This window comes from Daldinia loculata (genome assembly GCF_022478755.1).
Source record: "Daldinia loculata strain CBS 113971 unplaced genomic scaffold F4817scaffold_9, whole genome shotgun sequence".
NCBI classification, from domain to species: Eukaryota; Fungi; Ascomycota; class Sordariomycetes; order Xylariales; family Hypoxylaceae; genus Daldinia; species Daldinia loculata.
In genome coordinates this window covers 190,870-218,758 of record NW_026054863.1, presented here as the reverse complement: position 1 = coordinate 218,758, position 27,889 = coordinate 190,870, and the positions used below count along the sequence as shown (strand labels likewise).

General features: G+C 46.3%; 10 protein-coding genes across 10 annotated transcripts; 5 read left to right on the top strand and 5 right to left on the bottom strand.

The window, feature by feature from the left end:
- Positions 1-1,681: 1,681 nt before the first annotated feature.
- Positions 1,682-3,196, top strand: F4817DRAFT_329190 (putative U-snRNP-associated cyclophilin). The gene is made up of 6 exons (XM_049302243.1): positions 1,682-2,142; positions 2,244-2,269; positions 2,474-2,619; positions 2,671-2,730; positions 2,782-2,859; positions 2,909-3,196. Exons 1-6 carry the CDS (start codon positions 2,105-2,107, stop codon positions 3,107-3,109), a joined length of 549 nt encoding a protein of 182 aa, XP_049161674.1. The 5' UTR covers positions 1,682-2,104; the 3' UTR covers positions 3,110-3,196.
- A 523-nt stretch (positions 3,197-3,719) lies between these two features.
- F4817DRAFT_369380 (uncharacterized protein) lies at positions 3,720-5,406 on the bottom strand. The gene has a single exon (XM_049307341.1). It carries the CDS (start codon positions 5,283-5,285, stop codon positions 3,864-3,866), a length of 1,422 nt encoding a protein of 473 aa, XP_049161673.1. The 5' UTR covers positions 5,286-5,406; the 3' UTR covers positions 3,720-3,863.
- A 980-nt stretch (positions 5,407-6,386) lies between these two features.
- On the top strand, positions 6,387-8,616 carry F4817DRAFT_313237 (NAD(P)-binding protein; the record flags this gene model as incomplete). The annotated part of the gene is made up of 6 exons (XM_049300219.1): positions 6,387-6,509; positions 7,602-7,689; positions 7,742-8,225; positions 8,287-8,337; positions 8,391-8,490; positions 8,542-8,616. 6 exons carry the CDS (start codon positions 6,387-6,389, stop codon positions 8,614-8,616), a joined length of 921 nt encoding a protein of 306 aa, XP_049161672.1.
- A 480-nt stretch (positions 8,617-9,096) lies between these two features.
- Positions 9,097-10,367, bottom strand: F4817DRAFT_299694 (uncharacterized protein). The gene has a single exon (XM_049299780.1). The coding sequence runs from the start codon at positions 9,948-9,950 to the stop codon at positions 9,105-9,107; it is 846 nt and encodes a 281-aa protein (XP_049161671.1). The 5' UTR covers positions 9,951-10,367; the 3' UTR covers positions 9,097-9,104.
- Positions 10,337-12,665, bottom strand: F4817DRAFT_329176 (nucleotide-diphospho-sugar transferase). Its single transcript, XM_049302242.1, has 2 exons — positions 10,723-12,665; positions 10,337-10,670 (listed from the first exon to the last, which is right to left on the bottom strand). Exons 1-2 carry the CDS (start codon positions 12,190-12,192, stop codon positions 10,614-10,616), a joined length of 1,527 nt encoding a protein of 508 aa, XP_049161670.1. The 5' UTR covers positions 12,193-12,665; the 3' UTR covers positions 10,337-10,613.
- Positions 12,666-13,288: 623 nt separating this feature from the next.
- On the top strand, positions 13,289-14,820 carry F4817DRAFT_329172 (DNA glycosylase). Its single transcript, XM_049302241.1, has one exon. The coding sequence runs from the start codon at positions 13,604-13,606 to the stop codon at positions 14,594-14,596; it is 993 nt and encodes a 330-aa protein (XP_049161669.1). The 5' UTR covers positions 13,289-13,603; the 3' UTR covers positions 14,597-14,820.
- F4817DRAFT_299629 (uncharacterized protein) lies at positions 14,778-16,563 on the bottom strand. Its single transcript, XM_049299778.1, has 2 exons — positions 15,718-16,563; positions 14,778-15,656 (listed from the first exon to the last, which is right to left on the bottom strand). The coding sequence occupies exons 1-2, from the start codon at positions 16,016-16,018 to the stop codon at positions 15,109-15,111; spliced, it is 849 nt and encodes a 282-aa protein (XP_049161668.1). The 5' UTR covers positions 16,019-16,563; the 3' UTR covers positions 14,778-15,108.
- Positions 16,564-17,041: 478 nt separating this feature from the next.
- F4817DRAFT_357009 (uncharacterized protein) lies at positions 17,042-18,309 on the top strand (the record flags this gene model as incomplete). Its single annotated transcript, XM_049305867.1, has 2 exons — positions 17,042-17,130; positions 17,193-18,309. 2 exons carry the CDS (start codon positions 17,042-17,044, stop codon positions 18,307-18,309), a joined length of 1,206 nt encoding a protein of 401 aa, XP_049161667.1.
- Positions 18,310-19,019: 710 nt separating this feature from the next.
- F4817DRAFT_329163 (LMBR1-like membrane protein-domain-containing protein) lies at positions 19,020-21,498 on the bottom strand. The gene has a single exon (XM_049302240.1). It carries the CDS (start codon positions 21,309-21,311, stop codon positions 19,503-19,505), a length of 1,809 nt encoding a protein of 602 aa, XP_049161666.1. The 5' UTR covers positions 21,312-21,498; the 3' UTR covers positions 19,020-19,502.
- A 2,060-nt stretch (positions 21,499-23,558) lies between these two features.
- On the top strand, positions 23,559-27,762 carry F4817DRAFT_299343 (uncharacterized protein). Its single transcript, XM_049299776.1, has 8 exons — positions 23,559-23,745; positions 23,809-23,885; positions 23,937-24,237; positions 24,299-24,616; positions 24,670-24,844; positions 24,896-24,919; positions 24,984-25,664; positions 25,714-27,762. Exons 1-8 carry the CDS (start codon positions 23,641-23,643, stop codon positions 27,609-27,611), a joined length of 3,579 nt encoding a protein of 1,192 aa, XP_049161665.1. The 5' UTR covers positions 23,559-23,640; the 3' UTR covers positions 27,612-27,762.
- The last annotated feature ends 127 nt before the right edge of the window (positions 27,763-27,889 follow it).

Below are 27,889 nucleotides of genomic sequence, written 5' to 3'. Positions count from 1 at the left end.
TTATATTATATTTAGACGCAAGCACCTAAAGTACCTCGTATCAAATTATAGATTGTATAGGCAAGTAAGATAGTTCGTTGGTTGATTGACAGTCATACCCTAAAGCTGCATTTCTGCATCAACCTTCGGGATTCCAAGACTACCGCTTTCTTAGTGGATATCGGGATCTAATTAAGGAAGTACAGATCTATCTAAGACCTCCCAATACAGGTACGTAAGTGTGGCAGAGCCCAAGTCATGCATTCGGGAATGATACCGCAATGACACAGTAAGAGACATCCTTCTTAAAGGGAACATCAACAGCCTAGATGACCAGCGTCGAATAGCATCGCATCGAACGATGATAAGAAAGCTAGTTTATCGACATAGCTCCCAGTTAAATTCACTGATAACTCATCACTGCTCACAGAGGTTCAGAATGATCAATGCACTGCGTCAAGAAGAGGCACGAATTACGTCTTCATGTTACTCCTGACTTCATCCAAAGTTCTAGGCTCAGCGCGGGCTTTGCGTTGCTGCTTAACTTAAATAGTGGACGTCAAAGATTTACTTCGACATGATTCGCTATTTTGGATACATACCAGTAGCATGTGCTTCGTGGCTGGCTGTTGGCGAACACGCGATAGGTAATGTCGTTCTAGTGATTCTCGGCCATCTTTATTGCGCCGATCGGATGCGGTTGCTGTCGCCGCTCCACGAATCATAGATACGGTACGCGGACAGCCTCAAACGCATACCCCCTTTCTATGTACATGAGTTAAACCAGCTCCGCCAAAAATGTTAGGGTGGTGGAATAGGTATACCTTTTAGACGAGGGGCTTTGAAGTTTTAGTCGTTATCAGATCTTAGAGGAGGTATTTTCTTCTAATAATTAGGTATATTCGCGATACTTCGTACTTCTCCTAGCTGTGGGGGTCAATTAGTGGCGAAGTAAGGCGTAAAGCTTACTGAAAACTTGTACACTACCTCACCGGCTAGTGCTTCTCTATCTCTACCTCATTCCTACATAGGGAATATGCGAGGCCATTCGGATAGCTCGGTTTGGCAGTGCCTCTTTGCTGGTGCCCAGAACTTGTCACGGCTGGCCGATTCGTGCCAAGTGTATGGTGTGTTTATTTGTCAACGGCTAAACCAATAGCACGTAGGGTAGCAACCGAAAAGCAATGAGGCTGATGAGAGTGCCAAGAATATCGTGGACAGAAACGAGAATTTAAAAGTACCACTCCGTCTAACTAAACTAATACACTTATCTTTTAGTGATATGTTCGAAGCAATTGGTATAAAACCGTTTTCCCACCATTCCGTAATCAAATTCCGTCGAGCTTTATTCACCGACATTAATTGTAAACGGCCACCTTCTATTATAGCTAATAGGTGTCATTAAAGGTGGACTGGCGGGGAGAACAATGGTATTGGTCTGTTAAGGTCGTATAGGTCGTCCATGAGGTCATTCTCGACAACAGGCGATTAATGTCGATCTTTTAAGGAGCTAATGTAGGATAGCCGCTTAAGTATCACATAGCGCGACTTGCATCGAATAAGGCCCATTAAATATGATTCTTCTAATTTTAATAAAAAAAAGTTAAAGGCTTAAGGCGTCCCGACCGTGTCCGAGAAGTATTTAGTTGTATGTAGTATAAGGAGAAGAAATTAGGGACATAACAGGTAAGGTTGCAACAAAGTGATAACAACTAGAGAATGCCTTCCCCCAGATTACGGAAGTTACCAGAGGTTTGATACCAAACCCCACTAAGTCGATTCTTCTTAGGCTCCACTAGCCCCGCGACCGTAAAACCTTTTGTTATGGATATACATATGCATGTATAGTCGATCGTGGCAGCTGACTGGCTGGTGTACTGTACTTTCCTAAATCTGGTAGACTAGTACGGAGGGAAGTGCTATCCTTCCATAACCCCCACCCCCCCGAGTTTCACCACCGGCTACCGTGTACCCGAACCCGATCATTTTCTCGTCTACACACACCTACACCTACCGTACCTACACCTACGCTATCTAAGCTTACTGAGATACTACCTAAGTAATCTATCCGCTTTTGGTATATCATCACCTATCACCTCATTCACACCACTCCTTAGGTTGTCCAATGGCGCCAACACAACTTCCAGCTTCCGGAAACCCTCTGTAAGTCTAAGCCATTTTCTTTCACCCGCCGTGGCTGAGCAGGCCTCGTCAGCCGTACCCGGCCTTCCGGAGCTACCTTACTGATCAGATGGAATTACTAGGGTCTTCTTTGACGTTACGCTCGGAGGTAAGCGTTTCCGAATCCATTCCCGCCCACGCTTTCTTTCCAGCAGCAGGCCAAGACCTGAATCTATAGTATCGCTTCAGTCTTAATATATATCACGTGATCCCATTGTCTACCTCATGAAGTATTCACATAGGGGCTAGGAGGCTTTCTTCATATTATTGTTTTCTCATACTGTACATTATCGCCGGTTCTGATCAGCAGCAGGTGAACCCCTCGGACGGATCACCTTTGAGCTCTTCAAGGATACTGTGCCTCGCACCGCGGAGAACTTTCGCCAGTTCTGCACCGGCGAGTCCAAGAACAGTCGAGGCCAGAGTCAGGGTTACAAGGGAAGCAAGTTCCACAGAATTGTACGTCTTCTACAGCTGCTATCAACATAATGACAAACTAACGAGTCACAGATTAGCAATTTCATGATTCAAGGCGGAGACTTTCTCAACGGCGATGGCACTGGCAGTACCGTAAGTTTCTAGGGAGGCACTGGTAGATCAAATGCTGATTTTCCTTTTAAGTGTATCTACGGCACTAAACAGTTCCAAGATGAAAATTTCGACTTGAAACACACCCAGAAGGGACTTCTCTCTATGGCTGTAAGTCCTCCTATCTTATCTTCCCCTATCCGTACTGACTGTAGATCAGAACTCGGGCCCGCATACCAATGGGTCTCAATTCTTCATCACCACTGTACCTACTCCCCACCTTGATGGGAAACACGTTGTCTTTGGTAAAGTTGTCGATGGCCTCGACGTCGTCGAGAAGATGGAAAAAACGAAGACTGGCAGACGTGGACGGGATATACCAGACATGGACGTGGTCATTGCCCAGTGCGGTGAGATGTAAAGGTCGCTATCTAGGATAATAAGGGCCCTTGTGCTGCCATAATAGCTTAAATAGTTAATAATCACAGCAAATAAGCATTGGCTAATATATAAATTGTAGTAATATGTATAGTCTGTTGACGTAGCGTACTGTGTATGTGAGTAGGATCTCAGTGCGGAGTAGATGTAGTCGGTAGCGAATGAAAAGAAGGCATTGGTCTTCGTATTTATATTCTAATCTACTATTCTATAAAACGAGTAGAATACGCATTGATTAATATCGCTAGAATGAATTAATAGTCATGGCGGCCTTTATTGCGACGTTTTCCCTTAGTGTACGAAGTATGGTACCTGAATATTATCCATCCATCGCCATATGCATATATTCGTAAGAGCCAGAGATTCTAAGATTAGCTCGCGGTATCTTCTACTCTTACCTGTTTCCTACCTTCTGATTACGTATTGGGAGGAGGGGGTTTCGAAGCCTTCTTTGGCTTTTATAAGATGACTGTTATCTTCTGTACTAGTTCTCAACACTAAAAAGCCGTATCCACACTAGATTTAGAGGGTTGTATTTAAAGTAGTAAGTGCTCTCAGGTGGTAAAGAGGGTAAAGAGATAAATTATTATTGTGGAAGGTTCTAAGTGCAATAGTAAAGACTCTAACTGACCTTGATGTTAGGCTACCATAATATAACCCTCAAGTAATATGCCTCTTTTTCGGGGTCCACCTCATGATACAATGTCCGAGTTTCTTTAAGGTACTCCCTGGACAGCCTAGTCGTGCGAGGAGATTTCTCTCGCTACATGATGTATGTTAAGCTGCCTCCAGAATTGGATTGGGCAATCATCGTCCCATTTGACTTGCCATAACTCATCACCAAGAATCAGGCTCCCTCCACCCATGTGACAGCCAATAGAGAAATAGTCCAAACAAGAGCCCTTTAGGATACCCAGGGTCTCAGCCCAGGTGCCGTCCAAAAGGTCCATAACATGTAGATCCAGGTGCTTGAAGACGGCCGGATTACAGCCATTTAAAAATCGGCTTAGACATCTCAGGTGGAAGAGACAAGATTCCAGCCGCATTTTCTTCAGGCTCGGGTAATCTCTTTGTGGAATCATCTGTTCGAAAACACATTCCGACGGATTTGGGAAGCGATTTAGATGGATCTCTTCGATACTTGAATTATCCAGCACAGCAAAGGTATAATGGTATATTGGTTGTCCATAGCAGAGCTCGCCGTACACATATTTGAACCTTCTCAAGCTCTGCATTGCTGCCGTTAAATTGGCCGAGTGCTCTTGACTTGGTACATCTATCTCTGGCCTATGTAATGAAACATCGATCCGAAGGCTGGTGAGCTGAACCCCAATTTCACGGAGAGTTAGTGGTAGATCAAAAACGATCTCGCAAGGTGGCGATGCTGGGTAGAATTCCTCCCCGTCATCCCATGGTGATGGTGAGGCCAACATCTTCATCATTTTACCATATTCCATCAAATCATAGTTGGAAGCTGGTTTGTAGGAGAATCCAGGGTCGCAGAATTCTAGTTCTCGGGCACCAGACATTCTGGCCATTCCCTCGGCCACATGCCTGGTGAAACGTCGTTGCTCTCGCAGAAGCTCTTGTTCTTCGTAAAGGGATCGGTAGATGTCGTGGCCCGACCGAGCCATGCGCTTGAACAGTCCCTCATCGTCACTTTGCCCTGGATGTTCCCATGCTTCAGCTATCTTCATCGCTTGGCGGCATCCTTCGCGCGTTCGGTTTAAGAAGATATCCGTGTATTGTCTAGAATGATGGTTCATTTCCCATTCCAAGTTACGGACGATACCTCGTATCTTGCCCGCATTGTATATTTCATAAGCACTCAGGTCTTCAACCAGAGAGCCATTATAGTAGTGTAGTAGGATACGTATTGACCGCACCCCGGGGGCTATGAGAGGATGTTGCGATATATCCTGGAATCGTTGAACAGAACGTAAGTTCATTTCGACGGTGACGGAATCCAGGAGTAGATGGGAGCTGGTGCTGCAGAATCTTTGGCAGGTGAGACGCACATTCCTGATAGCCTGGATCTTGTAGATTCGCATTTTCCTCTTGTCGGGATCCCAACAAGAGGCTTTAAGCTCCTCGAATACCATGAAGAGTAGTTCGCAAGGGAGATCGAGAATCCCTAAAGACTGGCTGACCGGATCCATGGTTTTAGGAAGGTTGTTTGACTTTTACCAGGAAAATGATCAAGACGATAACACGAGTACCCGAGACACAGGTAGTTGAGAGGCTGCTGCCAGGTATAATATGAGGCATCTTAACGAGAACATATATATGAGTCAGGCTTTAGGGTTTTTACCTTCGCTTATGAAGAAGCTTGTCTTGTCGCACTTTCCTCATAATGTACCTTCCATCGATGATACTCAATTCTAACGCCGTCGCGACTGCTTCAACTTCTAAAATCAAAATCTTATAGCAACCCTAAATCTGGGGGCCTAACCTATTTAGGTACATGTACCTACATCATGTACATACCTAATGTATGGAAGCTACATTAGGTACGGAAAGTATGTATTCTTTGTTTCGGATGCCTCGTCTGGAATCTTGTCAATACGATTATTGACTAGGTCATTGCCCTTCTTTCAACTACCTGTCGTAATGTCCAAAAGCGATAGGTACCTACCTTAACCCCCTTTGAAAACAACCCGGCTTTAAGTCATGTTTTCACTACTTCACCATCCTCAACCCTCTTTATTTTGATTCCTCGAAACTCACATTGATTACCTCTCAAGATGAGTTATCATCCTATATTTGATACCGTCGCGGTTGCTTTTCTCGCACCAATTGTTATAGGGCTTACATCCCCTTCATCACCACTGCGACGAATCTCCTTATTCGCCTTGGCCTATTTAACATTTCATTGTCTTTCAAGCTGCCCAGAGTATATCAAAAGGAGCACTTGGGCTGCAGCTTTAGGAGGATATACACTTTTCTCATTCTTGCATTACCTAGATGTTGCTGTACTCAGTGGTTGGAGCTTCGACGCTCGGGGTCCTACTAATGACTTAATAAATCGAAATGGACGGGTTCACAATTCAAAGAAATACCCAAAGTCGAGCGGATCACACCAATTAAACATAATATCTCGCCTGAAGTTCGGCTTCTCAACTTTCTTCTCATGGCGTTTTGTTAATACACCGTACCAGGTCGGGATCGTGCCCCGGCTAGACAAAACTTTGTATTCGTCTAGTCGCTTTCTTTTCTACACTGGCTGGACGATACTTGCTTGCTACCTAGTACTAGATGCAATGAACTCTTTGCGAGACAAGAATGTCACTACGAAATTCTGGCTGCTAGATAAAATTAACCCGTTTTCGAGAACCGGGGAAGTCTCGCTTAGAGAGAGATACTTCGCTACTATTGGACTAGGTGTAAGCCTCATATCATTCCAGCGTGGAGTGTACGCGATTGCGTCCTTTGTCTGTGTGGCTATGGGCCTAAGTTCTCCATGGGATTGGCCCCCCTTTAACGGACCTATCTTGACGTCGTTTAGTTTAAGATACATTTGGAGGTATGTGTGCAAGCCTTGGGCTCGTTATCAATGAGTTAACCAGTATCTAGCGTATTCTGGCCTCAGGCTAACAGCCATTGGCTGCATGCATTGGCGAATTACGTCGTGTATAACATCTTCCGGCTACGAAAAAGTGGCAGTCTGGTTCGATATATGCGTATATGCTTGATGTTCGCCATATCTGGAGTCATCCATATTGCCGTTGACTTCTCTTCGGGTACGTTACCTTAAGATAAACACTACCCTACCTGAGAATCATGACTAAAGAGGGTAAATATAGGAATACCGGTTTCTAAATCTGGGGCACTGCGTTTCTTCTTAATCCAGCCATTGGGTATTTTAATTGAAGATATAATCAGCGTTGCGCCTGGTATTGCCCTACTGCCGCAGATTGTGCAACGTTTCTTAAGCTTTATTTGGTTAAGTTTGTGGATGACATGGACAGCACCTGGTTATGTATACCCTATCATTTATAAAAGTGTATCAGGTGGCGGGTTGGTGCCTTTTAGTATTATAGGCTATCTTAAGCAAAAGCTTTAGCAAATATTCTCGCTCTCGTTTATAAATACAATAGCCCGATCAGAGGGTTTACAAAGGCATAACAATGTAGTTTGGGCAATATTTCATACAGTTAGATTATTTCGAAATTCTACGGTAGAGATCTTCAGAGCCTTCAAGCTCTAAACTATAACTAATTTCTTGATATTACTTTGGTAATCAAGACAAGATATCTTAACTAGAAATTCACAATAAGGATGTGTTTCCGCTAGAGCATAGTCTCCCCTCTGCGTCTGTATATATATGGGTTAGATTAGGTAATATTTCATCCCCGCCCTCTAACTCCTTCTCATTCATCTTCTTACTCTGAGTTAGGTACATAATCTACTGACAGGTAGCTGTGCTATACACCGATTTTATAGGTAGTTCATACGTTCTCATTAATTCAAACTAGCCATCACCAATTGTTACAATAAGACTCGGCGGCGGCACATCTAGGAAGGAAAATCAGCTTGTAGTTCTCATTACTGGCGCTGGTAGAGGTATGTCAACGTATGCCTATAACAGTGGTATTTAAGTTAATGAATGAATCAGGTATTGGAAATGCCTTAGCCCAGATTTATCTCTCACGTCCAAATTATACGGTGGTGGGGAGCATTCGCGACGAGAAAGCATTAGGCGTTGCTGAGTTGAAGGCGTCTCCAAAAGGAAGCGGATCTAAACTCCTCCTAGTCAAGATCGAGAGTTCCGTGCCTGGAGACGCAAACCGTGCAGCAGACGAAATTAAGGCAGCAGGCATTGACCATATCGATATCGTGATAGCAAATGCTGGAATTAGCCCGCCGATCGTATCGCTTGAGACAGTTAATCTTGAACATGTAGTCGGCGCGTTCAACATCAACGCTGTCGGTACTATTGCCCTGTACCAGGCTTGCCATCCGTTACTCGAAAAGTCTAGCAATGCTAAGTTCGTATCTATCAGCAGTGCTGCTGGCTCCATTAGCGCCATGGAACCTTATAACGCACACGTTGCGCCGGCATACTGTATTTCAAAAGCTGCTCTTAATTGGATTACCATGTATTAAGACATTGCATTTCCGCATAGAATACGGAGATAAATGGTGGCTAACTCATTATAGGGCAGCACACTGTGGTAACAAGTGGCTTACTGCCATCGCTGTGAACCCAGGGTCAGCATAATAAGCGTAGGATATCCTCGAGGGTAGGACTGACTTGACTCCAGACTTGTCGATACCGATATGGGAAAGGGAACGGCTGAGTATCTAGGCTTAGAGAGGGCACCTTATACTAAAAAGTATAGCGCCGAGAGAATCATAAGCTTGGTAAGTATCCCAATTTTGATTTTTACTTGGGCTAGCGCTTAACTTGGCTAGATTGACAACGCCAGTCGCGAGAATAGCTCTGGGAAGTTTCTCAATGCTATAGACAACAAGGAAATACCGTGGTGATAGGTAATACTGGGTAAAAAGGTAGATCTTACAGCGATTTACCATTCTTACACGGACATCCACCGTCCCCCTCCCCCCTCTCTAAAATTACCAACGTAGGCAATTATATGATTACTACCTATTTTAGCAGCATTTTGTTCTCACTTCTTTCTTACAAGCTCAGGTGTTGCCATAGAATGAATTAGTTTCTAATGGTAAATAGACTTCTGGGCCGGTAATTCTCATGATACCTTTGACGCCGAACAACTAACCTTTTTTATGTCGAAATGCCCAGCCCGATCCATCTTCCTCTAGACGAACCATTGCCTTCCCGGTGGCCTTTATTAACTCATCATTTGAATGATAGGATTCCTTTGCTAGAACTTCAACTAAAACTTCAACTAAGCTGTCAATATCAGACAATAGTAAGGCTAACGTTCCATTCCCCCAAGCTCTCTGACCAGGTTTTAATGACCTGTATGTATTGCCAGTGAAGAGGACTAAGCTGGCTAGAAGTATCGTAATGGGATAAGCGATCCAAGGCCAAGATATTCTAATATAAATATCATGTATCCAGACATTTCCGGTATAGACGCACGTCCGGGCTGGTTTGGTAGACGTATCGCATTCGCAGGGCTCTTAGCAATTCGGTTGCACCACGCGGGGCGATCATCAATTGTGTACTTCCAGGCCTGGAAGAAGGGAGGTTCACTAATGCCAACAAGTACCTCGGATATCGGTGCTCCATTCTCGTACATCAATTCGGAGGTAATTTCTCTTGCTGAAATTGAGTCTATCACTGAAAGCATAGTGACATTCAGTAGATTATCTCCCTGTTGTAACCTCAACGATGGATAGCTTAGAGTGGCCGCGGAAAAATTACGCCCCATTATATTGAAACCTGGGACGTCGCTGAATGCACCTCCTTTTTTTGATGGGTCTGTCCAAACCCTCGCTGATGAGACTTCTTCGGCAAGTGCTACTGTCTGTTTATGTTGACCTGAATCTACACTGACAGTAAGGCCCTGCATACAATACCAAAAGTCTGATAAAGGGCGTTCGGAGAAAGTTGCGGCTATTATAGCTAGGCCAATGACGCCTGCTGAAGACAGAAGCGAGGCAAAAAGTCGGTATTTCCAGACTCCGAGTGCCCACAACCACGAGGGTTTATCGGTGGTGTCGAATTCTTGCAAGCTATCGTTTTCTAGCCACTCATCGTGCGGACGGTAGATGCGGGTGGAAAGAGGCCGCTCTAACAGCGGCAGTGATACAGGAATTTGTTGTGAGCATCGGTCACTGGGTTCAGAATCGTTGATACTTGACCCAATTAGCGTCTGCTCTGATGGGGAAGACATTGGAATAGCGCTGAGGTATAGTAAAAGTGCTGTATAGGGACTTATTGATTTCGAACTATATATATTCCGATGAGAGAAGAAGTAGGGGGGAATTCGTTTCTTGAAGGGGACTGGGGGAAGTTTAAAACCTCCTATCGGAAACACAACTGCTTTTTTAGTATTTCAAGCTTGGTCTCATCCTTGGACCTTGTACGATCTTCGAAAAAGCTTACGTTGTGCAATGTTGGCGTAGATAGGTTTCGGTAAGCGCCAATGTCGTTAAACCAAAGTCCTTGGTATTTTCCTATTCATTACCTGAGCACTTAAATTAGAATATCTTACGATGTCCTAGGTACTAGGTGGAGCACTTTGGGGACGATGTCTTAGACAGTGGTATGACAAAAGGCCACTCTGCGGGTAGCACGTAAACCTAAGCCTTACGGTGCACCGGCACATAGGTCTCATGGATACCTCATTTATACGAGTACCCGGGTTAGTGATACTGATATAGCGAGGGTGCTACTGTTATACCACTACTCATATTTGTATTTTTTAAATTCTTAGGCATAGGAATATCGCAACTCTAGTAGGATCGGGTGACTGGTATGCTCTAGCATTACCCCTTTTTGGGTATTCAAGATTTTACGTTAATTCGTCTATCAGAACATCTGTCTTTTTGCTTATCTAAATAGTAGCTTTTTCGATCGTCTGTCCCTTGAATCCCTCTAGGCCCTCGCCGCCCTATGTATCCGGTTAGAATGTTTCTACGGTCTTGATATGTATGGAGACTTACGTAGCTTGTGAGTGGGGAAACTTCGAGACCCCCATCGGCATCTCCATTCTTGACGGTTGCGCCAACGGCTTCAACCCACCGTCGACCTTGCTCTTTGATGTGTCTGCGGCTGGTTGTAGGGCTGTCCTCAGGCTCTTTCTCGAATGATCCGTCAGCCTTCTGGGCTGGGTCTGCATTCTTTAGCGGGGAGAACTCCTCTTCACGCTTGACCTCGAAGCAAGCAAACTCGTTCAAGTTTAGCCACTTGAAGTTGTCGAAGACGAATTGCTCCAACTTAATACCATTGGGTGTCTTGGGATCTACAGCTTCGCCCTTCTCGGTGTCAAAGAAGGGAATCTTCTTTCGGGCAACGTGCGGTGGTAAGCTATTCACAGCATCTCCCATGCTGTCCAAATATTCGAATGAGTAATAGTGGTTGACGATGTTGGCAGCGCGGAACTTGAGGATGCTGGGCTGCTTGGGGTCTACTGCTTGGCAGGTGGCATCGTCAACTTCTGAGTATTCGACCACGTCAGGCCTGCCATTCTTCTGCAGAATGAGACCGACCGACTCCTTGGCATCTCGCTTCCTCACAACCTTAGTGGCAATCTTAACCTTCTTTTCGGCGGCAAATCCAATGAAGATCGGATCCGCAACCCTGGCCAAACAGTTGTCAACACAGTACGCATGGACATGCTTGATATTGGGTCGCATTTTTTCGAGAACTCCTTCGTCTTGTAGAGCCTTGTATAGGCCGCCGTTGCCGTCAGGGGCAACTGCAAGTTTTCCCTTGCTTGCGAGCATAAACTTTCCGTCATTCGTGATGCAAGGGAGCACACCTTGCTCGAAGATGGTCACGTTCTTGGGGTCGAGGCCAAAATAAGGCTCGCCCTTGGCTCGGTTTGCGTTCTCCTCGGCGCTAAGCTCGTCTAGCTTTTCCTTCTTGAAGAACTTCTCAGTCGGCCCACGTGTGGGACCACTGGTCATGATAAACCATGGAATCACAGCCTTACTAGGGTCTGCGGCCCGCGCAGCAGCCAGCTTTTGGATTTTTAAGATTCGTTCGGCTTGGATCTGGAAGAGGGATTTATGGGAGGGAAGTTTGATATCGAAGGCTCCCTTTGGGGCCTTGCTTCCCAGGCGAGTACCCTGACCGCCAGCCAGTAAAACCACGGCAACCTCGCCCTTCCCAATCAGCTCTAGACCGAGATCATACCACCTTTGAATATCCTCCGGCTTCGAATCGTAAATGCTAGCGGTTGCGGACTCGGGAAGCGGCTCAAGGACGGTCTGTCCCTCCTCTGTCGGTGGGTTCAGAGCAAGGTCTCGTAGCTTGTGAACTCTGGCGGGATCGATCTTTTGGAGCTGTTCGAAGAGAGCTTTCTGCTCGGGCTGGCTTAGGGAATCGAAGTAGGTGAATACGTGGCCCTGGCCGGCCTTTTCGTATACGGACTTGAGGTTCTGGACCTCGGCAGGAGTGAATTCTGGCATGGTGATCTTGAGTGGTGTTAGGAGTCGTAAGGATGAATAAAGGTTATAGAAAAAGAGGAAAGCAGGTAGGAAATATACCAATCGCTTGCCAAGAAACAGCCTAGAATCCTAAAGCTAGTGCTGACTTTATGGAAGAAGCAGATGCTTGAGGTTGAGAAGTCAAGAAAAAAGAAGAATAAGTACCTAAATACATAAGGGATCCCCCTAGGATACGAATAAGCTGTAAGAGCTGAGGGGCTGAGGGGCAGGAACAAGGGATCCTAGTGTATATCTGCATGTACATTAGCGTACATTACACTTAACCACCCACTAAAGAGGCTAGATAACCCGGCATAACATGCTGTCATATATCACATGACACATGCAGACTTAGTGGGGTTGAGGGGAATTTAACAGCTTCAGCTTTTCGCATTGCCCCTCCATTTAAGCGTGTTAGTGCATTAGTGACACCATCACCCAGCATCTCCTGTTTTTCTCCCGCCCTCCTATTCATCTCGATTATCTGGTTGGATACTTGTATCTCGCATCTCACCGCTTCGACAAGCCATGCGGCGACGCAGCCACCTCCTATTCGCTACGTTGTTCAAAGTCACATTTCGTATAACTAGCCTAGAGACTGCATAGTGTCCGTTTGCTGTATATATTTGTACATAGATTGGCGGGCTGACGACGTGTGATATATGTGATATTGCAATCGTAGTTGCACCTGGCATTTTCCCGAAAATGTGTTTTTTACCCTATATGAACATACGTAATATATCGAGTTGTAAATTGAATTCGCAGGAGACTAGCGGTACCTGACTTGCCGTATCCGATCTGCAGGTGTGCCCGCAGTTTTGGAAGCTCTGGGTCGCGTCGCTGCCGGCTCCTGCAACAATCCCTGACAAGTCCTTCCGATCTGGCATTCGATACGAGGACCTGGATAGGAATGATGGTCTTGGATTGACATCAACACGAAGGCTTCGGTGATGCCATCTGTTCAATTGACGTTTGCAATCAGTCTTAGACTTAGGTATACGAATTTGTAAGATGCTACATAGTATACAAAGTAGGTACCTAAAGTACCTTAATCCGTACCTTCTGTAAGATTAGTACATGTACGAAGTACCTTTTATCGATTATCACATAACTCGGTAATTACATAAGACCCTAGCAGATCTACTATGTTCATACGGCAAGTCAAGAGTGGGCGACTACCCCGGGAATCTAACTAATAGAGTGACAATGTATCTAGTATCTGCCTTCTCTTTCCCTGACGTGAAGATTTACAGCAGTTTAACTTAACATAGACCAAACTTTTCAAGGCTCTCACTTTCAGGTGCTTCCACAAAAACGTAACTACTTCTATAATTTTAACCAATTTGGCCACCCACGGGAGCAATTAGTAGGCTCATATTCGTCATAAACCGGCATGATGGCGGCTGATGAAGATAATCAAGAGATAGACAATTCACTTGGAGAGACAAGCTTTGAAGGCCGTCTTCAATTGAGGAATTTCATGTTTAAGGGGTCAAGCCAAAACTCATCGTCTATATCACCACGCCGAAGCCAGAGCTTACTGACACCTCAGTCTGCCGCCTCATCTCAGAGCTCACCCTCACTATCATCAGAAGCGCCGCCCAAATCAAAGAAGCGCAAAACGCCCTCGGGGGTATCAGACGCAGATGAGAGTAGCAGCAAAAGTACACCCCCAGCCTCAGCCTCACCCTCTCCAAAAAAGCCATCTCGAGGACCGTCTTCATACGCCCCGCCCTCAATATACGCACACTTACCCCTACTCCCAGACGCCATCGCGCCAAACCTATTAATCTTCTTCATCGGGTTGAATCCCGGCCTCCAGACAGCGCGCGTCGGGCACGCATACGCGCACCCATCAAACCTCTTCTGGAAGCTGCTCTACTCGTCCGGGATCACGCCGGTCCGATGTCATGCGTACGAGGACCAAACCATGCCGGCGCGGTACGCGCTCGGCCACACTAACATTGTGGCCCGCCCGTCGCGCAACGGCGCCGAGCTGAGCAAGGCCGAGATGGACGAGGGCGTTGCTATTCTCGAGGACAAGTGTCGCCGGTGGCGGCCCGAGGTCGCGTGTATCACGGGCAAGAGTATCTGGGAAAGTGTGTTTCGTGTGCGCCATGGACGGGCTATGAAGAAGGGCGAGTTTAAGTATGGGTGGCAGGAGGAGAGGATGGGTGTTATTGAGGGACATGGGGAGGAGGAACCTTGGGAGGGGACGAGGGTGTTTGTAGCGACTAGTACGAGTGGACTTGCGGCTACGTTGAGGCCAGAGGAAAAGGAGAGGATATGGAAGATCTTGGGAGATTGGTGCGTGAAGAGGCGGAAGGAAAGAGAGGATGCTTCTACCGAGGATAGTAAGGATCCTAAGACATCAGATCCGGCATAGAAGGGAGAATGTCTCGCTATTTGCTATTCTTACTGCTGATGGGGACTATGATATATAGCGATGCATGGCGAATTGTTCCATGAGAGATACCCCTGAACATATATCGAGAAACTCGATCTAGCTAAGGGCTACAGCTACCAGCTGTACCTAAATGCTTATTTATAATATATCACTTAATAAAACATGGTCATATTAGGTAAGTAAAATGTTATTGTTGTTTGTCTAGGAGAAAACCTCTAACTTCATGTCTGCGGTTAGCATAGCTCGTAGATCCACAAGGCTACTTCCTACTGCCTCACATCATGCAGTAGCCATATGGTCATAAACTTTACCCCGACCCACCCCCAACCGACCCTCTCTTTCTAGACAAAACCAGAACGCCTATAGGGATATCAACCATTGATTTCGAGGCGTTGCCGCAAATCTTATCTCATGGCGGTCATGCGTGAAAGAACGTACGAAGTCATATATACAAAAAGCGTAGGCTATAAATCAAAACAAAACCTTCGTCATTACGAAAGGCATACGATGGCAATTGCCGTCGTCACGACTGGCCACCAGCCTACGGCGCGAGCTAGTGTTTGCAAGCCGGCGCCCGCATCCTCGGTGCCATCGGTTGTGCCATTGGGCAAAGTGCCGAGGATGTAGATGGTTTTCTCGTGCGTAGTTTCGTTCTCAGCTACCGTAACAAGCGATTTGTTCAGGTTTTGATAGCTGCCGTCTCCGATAACCGAGTTGAAATACGTCTGGTTGCCATTGTCGTCGCAGCCGCATACGCCGTAGTAGTCGCATATGCACGTAACAGGCTTGGTTTCGTTCTGGTTGGTCGTGCTGTTGTGGTAATAGTAACGGTTCGCGTAGGGATACGCGTATGCGTTGTAGGCCAAGCTCAGGCCTACGAAGCCAAGGGTCCCGATCGCGGCGCCGCCGAGGACGAAGGGCAAGATGCCTGAGGGGCTTCTGACGCCGGACGCATACGGCTGTTTTGCACCACCGCCATAGTAAGACCCGCCTCCGTAACTAGGTCGGACGCCGCTAGAAGAAGAGCCTCCGGAGCTACCTGTAATGGGATTGTTAGCTTATATGCGTCCCTGACGAATACACTGCCATATATAAAATACCTGAGGAACCTGAACCACCGCGACCGCCGGACGAACCTGAAGAACCACCTGAAGAACCACCTGAAGAGCCACCGCTAGAGCCACCGCTAGAGCCGCCACTGCCGCCTCTACCACCACCTCCTCCACCGCCTTTGCGCTTCCACAGGTCTTCACTCTGCGCAAACGTCTCCGGATCCCGTTGTTCTATCGGAATATCCGGTGTCGCTACATCTAACGCGACATCTTCAACACTATGAATGGCTGCGGCGTTGATGCCTTGGCCGAGGGCGACTAGGCCGAAGAGGAAATGTGAAGTCTTCATGAGAGTCGCGTTTGTTATGGGTATCGATAGTATCAATTGTAAACAATTAGTTAAGCAATGAGGTCAAAGCTTTCCGGTAGGATATTGAGGTACAGCAATGTTTGGATTTAGCTAGGGATTTAGCGAGATGCCGATGATGGAGGATCTAGATGAAATCGGAAATAACCAAGAAAAAGGCGAAAACTTGGAATATATGTAACTAGATTGATGCACGGTTGATGTAGGTATGACTCTTGATAGTTCTCTTTTGGGCACGTATGATCCAAACTGCGGTGCCAAGCAAATCTTGGCAAACTACTACACACGATAGTGCGGCAGTTCAACAACTGGGAGGTGGCGGGCGTGGCCAATTTTTAACTTTCTTTAGCTCCTAGGTTAGGCGGGTTGGTTCATCATTGCCTCTTTGTTCTCTCGTGACGTCTACTGTTTAACAGAATCGAGTTAAGCCTTTGTCTAAGCCTCCTGTTCATGACTTCAATAGATTCACTTCTAGAATTGCTCTAGAAGGGATCTGGCTGACTCCTGCAGTAAGATAGTAATAACATTTCGATGATATGATTTCAATACCCAATTGAAACGATAGAGTCCGAGCACGATGTCAAATCATCAAGGATATTCAATTTATAGCCTATCATGTGTAAGCATGTAAGTGGTACAACGACTTACAGCAGAACTGGAACCTGATTTGGAATACTTTATCCATTTAAGGGCTATGCCACTTATGTAATAACTCTGTCAAGAGTCCACTACATCAGGTACCTGTTAGTGCAACTTAAACTGAGCCCGATCTGAAAGTGACATCACATTCCCCGATTGGCAAGATACACTAATTACATGTATCTAGGTTCGGTACACAATAATCTCCGGACCACCTGCTCAGCCTTACAGTTGTCAGCATCAACCTTAGCAGCATTTGGGAAACCAATAGGAAACCAAAGTTGACGCCTCGTACCGCCACTTATTAATATCATTAAACACAACAACATCAGTGTATCGCCCCACTCCGCGAAGTTCACCTTGACCATGACGGACCTCCCGGGATCTGATCGAACTCTTCTTGAGAGGCTAAATGCCCTTAAGCCTAGCACTGTCAATCTGAGCCCGTCATCAAAGTAGGGCAACCTTGTATAACTTCTATTTTACATGAGACTCTAAGTTCGCTAAGCGTGTCTAGGTCAATTGCAGCATCTACTATAGAGTCAGCTAAGCCTTTATCCAAAGAAGATGCTCTCACAGAAAGGCTAAAGAGTCTTCGAAACCAAAATGATAGTAACATCCATACCATTTCCGGCTCAGGGATAAGTCGTAGAGACGACGGGACTATCACTTCGCCATCTTCAAATCCACCACCACAGCCACCTCCTAATCCCGAAAGTTCGGGCACGGGCGTAGACGCAACACAAACTTCATCTACAGAAGATGCGAACGAAGATGAAGATCCACTATTCTACACTGACGACCAGACGCTCGAAGAGCTTCTTGCAGACCTCGAATCCGACCAGCAATGGCTCGAAGAGGTACTAGCTGAAGACGAGCATCGCAAGGTAACCGCACTTCTCGAGGAACTTGGGGATGCTACCAAAACCAGCCAAGATCCAGAAAAGGGTCCGGAGACTAAGAAATCTCGTATCGAGAACGAAGGTGAAGACAGTAGCGACGATGACTCCGAGGGTGAACGGATGACTCGTGAAGCCGACGATATTCTCGCCCAAACAGCTGACGAGGTAGAATACGATCAGGCCAATGAGTCTCCATCTCAGCCTGGTTCTTCACCCACTTCACCAAGCCACACCGCAAAACCAGGTACCGAAGGCGGTAAGGCAGCAAATGAAAGTACACAAGCACAAGGGTTCGATGAAAGCGACCCCTTTAACTTACCTACGGTTCCGTCAGATCTCCAGGACCAACACCAACCAGATCATCCCGAAGCGTCGCAGAACGACACCGACTTTGCAGCATCCATCACGTCTCGCATGGCTGCGCTCAACGTTGATACACCTGTTGGTCCGGATCTGCCTTCAGTACCAGCAGACATCGATTCTTTAGGCCTCCCTTCGGCGCCTACCTTCGCACCGGCTGATCGACCTGCCCCGGGGCTCATCAAGCGGTTTGGTTTCACAGACGAGGACCAGAAGACGTGGTGCGTCGTATGTTTAGAGGACGGCGCCATTCGCTGTCTAGACTGCGACGGCGACGTCTACTGCGCGAGGTGTTGGAAGGAGATGCATGTTGGTCCTAGCGCCGGGTATGATGAGCGCGGACACCGCTGGGAGAAGTATGTCAGACGCTGACGATCCATAATTGGTTCCTTTACGGTTAGGTTGGATTGACATTGTAGTTTTTGAGTTGTAACTATATCTAGATACCCAGCGCTGTGACCTATATTCCCTTTCCCTTGATGCCATTCCCGAAAACGAGATACTACCTATCTGAGAGATCTGCTGGTTCAGTGCTTAGCCACGGAGGCCTCGATGGACTCGAGTCGGATTAATTATTTTAACGTGACAATACATACATCCATGGGGTGATCATCTCGCAACTATTTCCTTATACGGGTAAACAAGTAGATAATGTAGTTCTTGGCATCAGCAAGCTGGATAACGAGGGTGAGTACGCCTTGACAACGGTAAATTCTGCCTTACACATCGGGTATATTAAGTCATCTTAGCTCGGGATCTAATGGATGATACATCAGAATTGGGTTGTGTATGGACAGAAAGGATGATGGGTAAACTGGTTCGAACTTTTAAAATCTGACAGTATACACTAGAACTCTAAACCCAGTCATAAGACAATTCACGCAACACTATAGTATAGCCCAACACACTCTCAGAGTTCATAGCACAATATGTACTTACTAGCGAACAATGCTCGCCAGTCATCCAGTTTTACATTCACAAGAAGTCCTAGAGTAAGCCCCTTCTCAAAACCTAGATGGGCGCAATACCTCCTGAGAGGAGCCCCCTTAAAGCCATCATCTACTTGTTCAACAAGACAAATATTCACAATGGTTTGTACATGCATAAATACCGTATGCTACACGTATATCAGTAGGAAGAAATATCATATTCCCTATTTCTAACATTCCCTACCTAACCTATCCGCACCACGCCCCAATTTGTAGTAGTAGTAGCAGAACCTCAGTATCACAAGTATCACAACGCCGTCAAGTCAAGTCCAGTCCAGTCCAGTCCATTTTGCTCGTTTGCCCGCAAGCTAATACCCGTACTCCGTACACACGTATCCCTTGTATTTTGACAACCTCACAATAAAGCTAGATAGATGTAATGTCCTTCATGTATGAACCCATTCATTCCATTGCATACCTAGAACGCGGTGAAGGGAAGACCGGCTACTATTTTAAAATCAAACTGTTTAAACAAGTCTTCCCACTCGGCATGATATAGATAGACAACATATCCATTATCACACCGTAAGCCATCCATAGCTAAACGACTTAGAGTAACTAGGTACCTAAGGTAAGCTACGCTCCAGAGCCGTAACCAGAACCATTTCCACCTGCTCCGTTCCCGCGCTTCGGCCGGCCGGTAATATCTTGCCAGGTAGCACCGAAACGGCGCCCGGTACTCGCCAGCAGACCTTCTTCCTCATCAGCCTCGGCTTCCTCGTCGATCTCGCTGAGGTTGAGCCTTGGGGCGCGGAATAGGCTTGTCAGGAACACGAGCAGGAAGACGCCGAGGAAGGCAAACTGCGCCCAGAAGGCGATAGCACCGAACACGGGCCAGTTAAGCGTGATGCGGTTAAGGAACGTTGACATAACAGTTGGCGTGCACACAGATTGCGGCTCCACCGACCACCGCCCGCGCGACGCGCTGCCCGCCCACTCCGAGCACGGCTTAACAGCTTCGGGGGCGTCGGTGCAGTCGGGCCGTCCGAGAGGGTGTTTCGGCGGTAGATCGCAGAATGTCTGGGTGCCGTAGCTCGCGTACTGCGGTGCTACCATCATAGCTATAGCGTAGTTGATACCTAGCATGATAAGTGCCAGCATGACTGTCGCGATGAGTAGAGCCTGCGGCGCCGTGCGACCCTTGCTAATCCGGAAGATGCGTAGCCATAAGAACCGGATACCGATAGCGGCTAGGCCCGACACGGAGCTGCTGAAGAATAGTAGGATTAGGAGCGCCATGAGCACGTAGTCCACGGGGAATGCACGGGCCGTTTGTACGAAAAGCCAGTTGACGGGCTGGAATACGTTGATATGCGCTAGGATGTATCCGCAGTGTTCCTTGCAGACCGAGTTGGCGGCCTTGTCGATGCCTGTGATTAGCATGGAGACCCAGATCAGTAGTGCGAGCACGATAAGTAGGACTCCTCCGATGAGCTTCAGCGGTCTGAAAACTGCGCAGATCTTTGACCATGCCCTGACGATGAAACCCTTGCCTTCGCCCTGCGCCTCGGCAGCAAGCCTTTCGCGACGCACCAGAGTCCGTTCTTCGCGAACAAGGGCCTCTAGTTCACGCCTGTCCTTGGTTGGCATTCCATCTGATCGACCAGCACTGCGCAATTCTAACTGTCTCTGGCGCTCCCTATTCTGCTCGAGCTGGGATGCAGTGTTTTCGGAGAGCTGCGGCGCGGAAACGGAGGGTGCGGACTTGATGAAGGAGACGGGGAAAAGTGCGAGACCAGCACCGGTGTAGAGAACATATAGTAGGGTTCCCAGCGTAACCAGTAGACCGACACCGAACGTCAGCGCTTTCTCTCCATGGTTCTCGTCGAGGAGCTTCTTGAAGAAGTCGAGATCGAGGTGTTTGCCATCGCCGTGGGCGCCGGCAGCAGGAACGAAGAAACCGACGAGGAATATGATGACGATCAAGAGTATGAAAGCAATGGTATATTTGAAAGCTCCCCAGAGACGCGAGCCGAATGTCTGGTTGCCTTCCTGCTCCTCGACTTCGTCATATTCCTCATACCAGAAGTAAGAGAAAGGAATGATCAGCAGGCAGAGCAGGGCATCGAAGCTGTAGAGGGAATAATAAACGATCTTGAGTGTAAGGAGGATGTTGTTGACGCGTTCGGGGGTAGCCCAGTCCTTCTTAGCGCCGAGGGCCGTGGACGTAGTCGAGGAGACGAGGGCGATGTCGACAGGGAGGAGGAAGACAGTCGCGAAGAGGGAGGTAAAGCTGACAATGGCGACGATGGTAACGATCGCAGATCGGTCGCGTGGGGTCTGCCATATAAAAGTGGTGATGCTAGCAGCAATTAAGGCCAATAAAATTGCAACGGCGTAAGTCACCCAGATAAGGGAAGTCTGGACATAGCCTTGGGCAGCCATTTTCGACGATGCTAGAAGTAGAACAATACTTTATGGTCTCGATGCTACTAATAGAAAGGATTGAGAATTAGAATGGAAAATAATAATTGAGCATTGGAGAAGGGAAGCTTGACGGAGGCAAATTTACCCCGCGTTCATAGAAGCTTGAATGTTGGAATGCCAGCGTTGTTGTTGATGATGATGATGCTGGAAGCTTTGCTCGAGCTTCCGTTGTCATGACGTATTCCTTAAGTTTCGATGTTCCTCGACTTTTACATAAACTTGAAAAATCGATATTTTCTGTCTAGACGAATATATCCCAGCATTTATGTAGCGTTAGAATGATATATTAATAGACGGCGTTATAGTTATGGATAGTTACATAACATAGAGTTGAGGCCCTGGCTGAGGACACAGACTGGTCCTTATCAACTTCGAAACTCTACGACACACCTCTATTTGCTTTGATGCTCCTGAATGACTATATAAATGGTAGGATAGCCCGCCGTAATTGAAAAGCGATTGCAAACATGTCACATACTATACCTGCAAGCAGTCAATCCCCTAAGTCCACGACGACAAATCTGAGACATCTTTTCTCTTATTCTTCAAGGGTCAGGATGCAAACTCCTTTCTAGTGTAATAATATCCTCATACTATACATAGTCTCCTAGGGATTTTTACCCTTAGCTACATTTCCCTAATGGCTAACAGCCTTTCTCTTCCCGAGTCGCTTGGGCGCAATATAAATCAACAACCTACATCCCTACTACTAAATCAACCACTCGATATCTTAATTGAGCTACATGATTATCTTTCACCTGAGGCTTCTGTAGCCCTAGCCCTGAGCTGTAAATCAGCATACCTCACATATTTCTTTAATGCGAAAAAACTCGATCGTCAGGAATTAGAGAACCTTCAAATCTTACTAGAAGGGGAATCTTAGCCGGGACTTTTATGTACGGAGTTACACCGGTACTTGTATTCTTAGGTGTTCCTCGACATGCTGAAAAGTGCCTTGGATCTGTGGGCTTGTTTAGTCCAAGGGGAGGGCTTAACCTTAATCGTCCCGAAATCGAAATGCTACTTTTAGGAAAGGCTGGGCAATCAATTCTGAAGCTTGAATTATTGAGGGCGAGATATTTCTACATGTTTCGCACTAGCTTGTATTGTATGAAAAATTTGAGACTGGCCGCTTGCTGCTACACATCAATCTACACTTGATCGAAAGGACGAGTCAAACCTCGGACGCCGTACACAAACTCATGTGTTATCGCTCGAGGATGATGATAGATATTTTAGAAATATTATAGAGAATTACAATAGCATCCCTAGCTCACGTTTTATTTGCTTGACAGACTTTATAACTACTGGTAGTCGGTATATAATGGGTAAAAAATATCAAGAACATGAAGTGTGGCGTATTACCATCGAGTTTTAACACTAACTTAGTTACTGTCGCTGGCCGTTAGACTAGAAATGGCAAAAATTAGTAACGGGATCCTCAAATGATCTCATTACAAGGAAACAGTGTAAAAGGTCTTATCACAAACCAGGAGCCGACAAGAGGCGATGGGATATGGGCACTTAAGTATCAGCGAAAATATTAAGCCTGTAGGGTCGCGGTGAAGGGGACTTAGGTAACAATGTTGCGTGCCCAGACGATAAAAGACTTATTTTATTTTTACATCGGAATTTTCGTTAATTATAATTTCGAGTACCCGGTCAATATGGATCAAGGTTGAGTTATCCTTACCCTGAACCAACTCCAAAGGGGTCCTAGGAGCGAGACTCTGATTGGACAGATTATATGTAAGATTATGGAAATGAAGAAACCAACCTGGGTAAGATTTTGAGAACCTCTAAAAATGGTTGAAATGGATTAATATATAAATCATCTAAAAATAGCCCTTGAAATGGCCAGTTCTTGTATTAAACATCTAACTTTGGGATAACTGACCTCTCCGATCGGGAGCATTAAGCGCTGGACCGCTGACTCCGCATTCTCTCGAAAGATGGCTTCCGAGTACAAGAGCCATTGGCAGAAAATATACCAAGACTTACAGGGGGGACGGCGGCCAAAATGTAACCCTATCAGTCAGCTTCTGTATGGATTACCAGGGGTCATTTTATTTTATTTCTATGAACACTATCAACATGGCACCCAAGTTTCCTTCATCGTGTAGCCCTCTAGAAATCTCATCATCCAATCCGTTCGCTTCGCTTTCTCTGTATAATATTTTACGATCTGCTTGGCGCAGTCATTGACGAGTCAGAAGAGCCCTACTACTTGAGCTTTAGGTCCTTGGCCTAGACGCTTCGCCTTCCAGCCTTGTCGACCGTCTCAAGGATGTCCCACACTTTTCAGCGCATGCGATCCTCGTTTAGTAGGACGACACAGAGCGAGCAACGAGAGGATAGTGTCACTGGGCTCTCTCTCGGGGATAGGAAACTAGTCAGCGAATCCCACGTAGTTAATCAATATACCCTAAATAAATGACTAAGTTTAATACCGCAGACATCTACAAACCGACGACCCTTTGAAATATTATATAATGGTCCAACGGGTGCTACCGCTGGGGAGGTTGAAATCGAGTAAGTCCCCATCTGTCTCTATAGATTCGCTCAACTGACTGCCCTGACTAGTATAATCGCGGTTCATGGTCTGGGTTCTAATGTAGACTGGTCGTGGACCTGGAAAGGCGAGGGTGGGAAACCGCCATATGTCCACTGGTTGAAAGATCCCGAAATGCTTCCTGCTGTAGTGCCAAATGCGCGAATCATGACTTATAGTTACGAATCGAGATGGCACTCTAAAGCTCCTAAAATTCGCCTTGAGCTCTGCGGTGAGGAGTTAATTCACAGTTTGCACAATTTTCGTACTGATGTCTCGGATCGCCCCTTGATCTTTATCGCACATAGTCTCGGTGGTTTGGTCGTGTTACACGTAAGTCAATAGGACCTCTTGCACGTGTCGTATCTGATTAAATGTGGTTTTGACGTTGTAGGGCTTACTATATGCCGACCGTGATAAAAGATACGGATACCTACCCGAACGGACGATTGGGTTCGCGGCTCTCGGGACACCATTCAGGGGCACGAAGATGCAAAGTGTCGCCGCAATGTCCGCGTGGCTTATGAGTTTTGCAGGTTCCAACCGCGGCATTATTACAGATTTAGGTCGTCACAATAAACATCTGGAAGACAAAGTACATGCTTTTGGCCAACTTCGGGAAAGGTTGAACTTACCTATATGGTGTTTTATTGAAACAAACGATACGGACTATGGGAAGAGATTCGGTATTCCAGGTCTGATTCGAGGAAGGGTATGTTCTTACGACAGGTTAATGAAGAGTGCGCCAAACTGAATATTACATAGGTGGTGGGCGAAACTTCTGCCCATGTCCCTGGCTGGAAGCGATCCAACCTATATTCAGACCACTTGAAGCTGAACAAGTTCTCGGGTCCGGATGACCGTTCTTTTCTAACCGTTTCGGGTGAGATTTGTAACATGTACACCAATTGGAAGAACTCGTTAGAGAAACGAAAGTTTGGTGAGTTTCTAGAAGAGATTGACAGGATTATGCTAATTTCCGGAATATCAGAGAGTAAGAGCGGCAGAGAAACCCGTAAGTCACCTAGCCCTGGATAAAGAAAATTTTCATACCTAATAATGTCTTTTGATCTATATAGCGAAGCCCGCGTTACCGACTCCCGGAAGCTTCGATGTCGATAAGACTCATTCCGATAGCTTCGAGCAGAAGGCAGCGAATTTTATAAACAGATCTGGTCTCTTACGCAGAATGACCGAAGAGATTGGTACAACTCCGCATTTCCGATCTATTTTGTGTCTATACGGAATAGCAGGATGTGGCAAGTCGTTAATGGCTCGTCACTTTGCGAGGTCAAAAGACTTTACTGCTCGCTTTGAGCTTCCCGGAAAATCAGAAATCGATTTCAACATAACGCTAGCTAGGTTCGCAGAGGATATACCCGGTCTCGTTCCACCATCGTATCCAGTAGATTTAACGTGGGACCTCTCAGCGACCGGGGAATCCCGCGAGCTTCAAGACCGAAAACAGAAAAATATAGACGCTATCATTCAATGGTTTAACGCAAAAGGTAATACTAAGTGGTTTATCCTCATAGATGACGTTTATCTTGAGGATCTCAACAAATCTGTGGTTGGCGGGAGTAAACACTGGGTTCAGTACTTTGTTGAGAGAATTCACCAGGGGACCATTATAATAACCTCTCAGAGTTGGGATCTCGCACAAATATATCCAAGCATCCACGTAGACGGCTTAGAAGATTTTGAAAGCCTACATCTAATAGAAAAGGTTCTTGGTCTTCGAGAAGGATCGGGGGACAGCAGTATGCCACATGATTCCTAATACGATCTTATATACTCACAAAATTCTAGGTTACCTCAAATTGACGAAACTCCTCGACAACCATGCGTTGTCAGTTGATAGCGCAGCCCGGTATATGAAACAGTATAGAACAGATGTTGAAGGCTATATTAGTATTTGGCAGTCCCAAGACGAGAGTATTCTTGACGACTCCAAGCTTGGCCTAAATCGGACACTTACTAAAACTATAAGCTTAGCCATCGAGAGGCTCGAATTAGAGGCCCGGGGTTTTCTCCTGGTCTGCACCTTTTTGGATCCTGGGTGTATTTGGGCCGAGCTATTCCTGGATCTGCCCCATGGTAAGTTTAACTATCTTGTGTGGCAACTTGGGGCATTGTCCTTGATTAAACAAGCACCGAATCGAGAATTTGGAAAAGGCGGCATCGCCATTCATCCCGCGGTCCACAAAGTATTATTTTCGCTTGCGATTCAGAGGAGCGATGTGGAATTGTACATCAATTCTGCAATCTTTAATGTCGCACGAGCGGTACCGAATGATCATAACGAAAAGGCTGCGGAAGAACAGCGCCGGATTCTCCCCCACGTAATGCAGTGTAAGGAGAATTTGGAAATCCTCAAGAGCTACGGCCTAAATATTCGCCGTGGGATCTTACCAGGTCTTAATAATCTTGGACTACTACTTCAGCGAAGAGGTCAATTGGACGACGCAGCAAGAATCTATGCTTGGGCCCTAAGAACTCATGAAGAACTGTCACTTATGGACCACTTAGAGGATGAAGAGGGAACTGTCTCCACTGACGGTGAAACCCAAGAGGTGAATACTTTGCCTTATCAGGATGCAGATTACTATATTATCCTTAACAACTTGGGCACAATATACAAGGATAGGAGTGAGTTCGAGCACGCGGAGACATGCTTCAAAAAAATACGCGAGTCTATTGATAGTACCCCCGCGCAACCACACCTAGGAGACTCTTCAAATTCTATCTTGGATATCAATCTTGCGCTCGTCCTTATACAACGAGGCAGACTTGATGAAGCTGAAACTTTATTGGGTAGAGCAAAGAAGCACTACAGAGGGCTATCAGAAGAGTATGCCAGAGTGCAAGAGCTCCAAATAGAAAGACATCTGGGTACTATTCTAAAACTACGAGGCGAACTTAATGACGCATCGGAAATTTTAAGCTTCGTATCATTTAGACTACAAGCTACATTAGGGAGCTCCTTAGAGTCTGCACTTGCTGAAAAGGAACTTGGCTCTGTTTTCCTTCTCCAAAATACTACAGAAAGCCTAGATGAGGCCAGTAAATGCTTCAAAGAAGCTGAGAAGTATATTGGAGAACATTGTGCAGCAGACGGTATGATTGCTCTCGACCTGCGGTGGCACCGACTTTCGGTCCGCATGGCACAGTGCTGCAAACACCAAGATGTTGACGAGACGGCTGTGCAACAGGCCTGTGATGACTTCGAAGAATTCATCCAATATCTTGAAAACTCCCTGCCTAGGAATAACGCAACAACCCTCCACAGTATGCGTACATATGGCACCTGGTTGATAAGATTGAATAGATTCTACGATGGGCGAAGGAAAATTCAACGGGCGATCGAGGGCTACGAGCTTCGGAATAGCGATCCACTACAGGCTGGGTTTGCAAACAAGGACCTTGCCGATGGGTATTTCGTGCATTGGTCCAAAGATCGACACAATCTTCACGATGTCGAAATGGCGAAGAAGTACTACTTGAAAGCGGAGAATATATTTGCATCTCTGAAGTCAAGATTTGCCAATGAATTCGTAGAGGATATTCAGGGTAAATTGAAAGCAATTCAGCGATGGATAGATCCAGCTTCAGAGGCTCAGGAACAGCAAGAGGCACCGAGAGTATCAATGTCTACAGGTCACAATGAAGAAGTCGATAATGTTGCCGAAGAGGTGATATCATTGTAGGCCAATCGCAATCTACACGACGGACTATAAAGACAATATACGAAAGGCCGTATCACTAGCTAAAACCAAGAGGTGCATCTAGTACGCATAGCCAAGCCAAAACCCTCAAATCACGAAGCAGTATGATATAGGGACTTCCTACTAATTTCTAGGCTTGTATACTCCAGCGTATATCTATAAAAAAAATTAGTTTGTTGGCTCTCCTGAGTAGATTACTCCACAAAATACTATCCTAGTCGCCCCCCTATCCATACGATCGTATCATTCTGATAAGCCAA

Bases quoted from the DNA above. Each gene is read 5' to 3' on its own strand.
- F4817DRAFT_369380 (XM_049307341.1), bottom strand. From the start codon at position 5,285: ATGGATCCGGTCAGCCAGTCTTTAGGGATTCTCGATCTCCCTTGCGAA.
- F4817DRAFT_329172 (XM_049302241.1), top strand. From the start codon at position 13,604: ATGATGGCGGCTGATGAAGATAATCAAGAGATAGACAATTCACTTGGA.
- F4817DRAFT_329190 (XM_049302243.1), top strand. From the start codon at position 2,105: ATGGCGCCAACACAACTTCCAGCTTCCGGAAACCCTCT. The intron at 2,143-2,243 runs GTAAGTCTAAGC...TGGAATTACTAG, and splicing joins CCAGCTTCCGGAAACCCTCT to GGTCTTCTTTGACGTTACGC. The intron at 2,620-2,670 runs GTACGTCTTCTA...AACGAGTCACAG, and splicing joins GAAGCAAGTTCCACAGAATT to ATTAGCAATTTCATGATTCA.
- F4817DRAFT_329176 (XM_049302242.1), bottom strand. From the start codon at position 12,192: ATGCCAGAATTCACTCCTGCCGAGGTCCAGAACCTCAAGTCCGTATAC. The intron at 10,671-10,722 runs GTAAGTCTCCAT...CCGGATACATAG, and splicing joins TTTCCCCACTCACAAGCTAC to GGCGGCGAGGGCCTAGAGGG.
- F4817DRAFT_329163 (XM_049302240.1), bottom strand. From the start codon at position 21,311: ATGGCTGCCCAAGGCTATGTCCAGACTTCCCTTATCTGGGTGACTTAC.
- F4817DRAFT_299343 (XM_049299776.1), top strand. From the start codon at position 23,641: ATGTCCCACACTTTTCAGCGCATGCGATCCTCGTTTAGTAGGACGACA. The intron at 24,617-24,669 runs GTATGTTCTTAC...AATATTACATAG, and splicing joins CAGGTCTGATTCGAGGAAGG to GTGGTGGGCGAAACTTCTGC. The intron at 24,920-24,983 runs GTAAGTCACCTA...TGATCTATATAG, and splicing joins TAAGAGCGGCAGAGAAACCC to CGAAGCCCGCGTTACCGACT.
- F4817DRAFT_299694 (XM_049299780.1), bottom strand. From the start codon at position 9,950: ATGTCTTCCCCATCAGAGCAGACGCTAATTGGGTCAAGTATCAACGAT.
- F4817DRAFT_299629 (XM_049299778.1), bottom strand. From the start codon at position 16,018: ATGAAGACTTCACATTTCCTCTTCGGCCTAGTCGCCCTCGGCCAAGGC. The intron at 15,657-15,717 runs GTATTTTATATA...ATCCCATTACAG, and splicing joins CGGTGGTTCAGGTTCCTCAG to GTAGCTCCGGAGGCTCTTCT.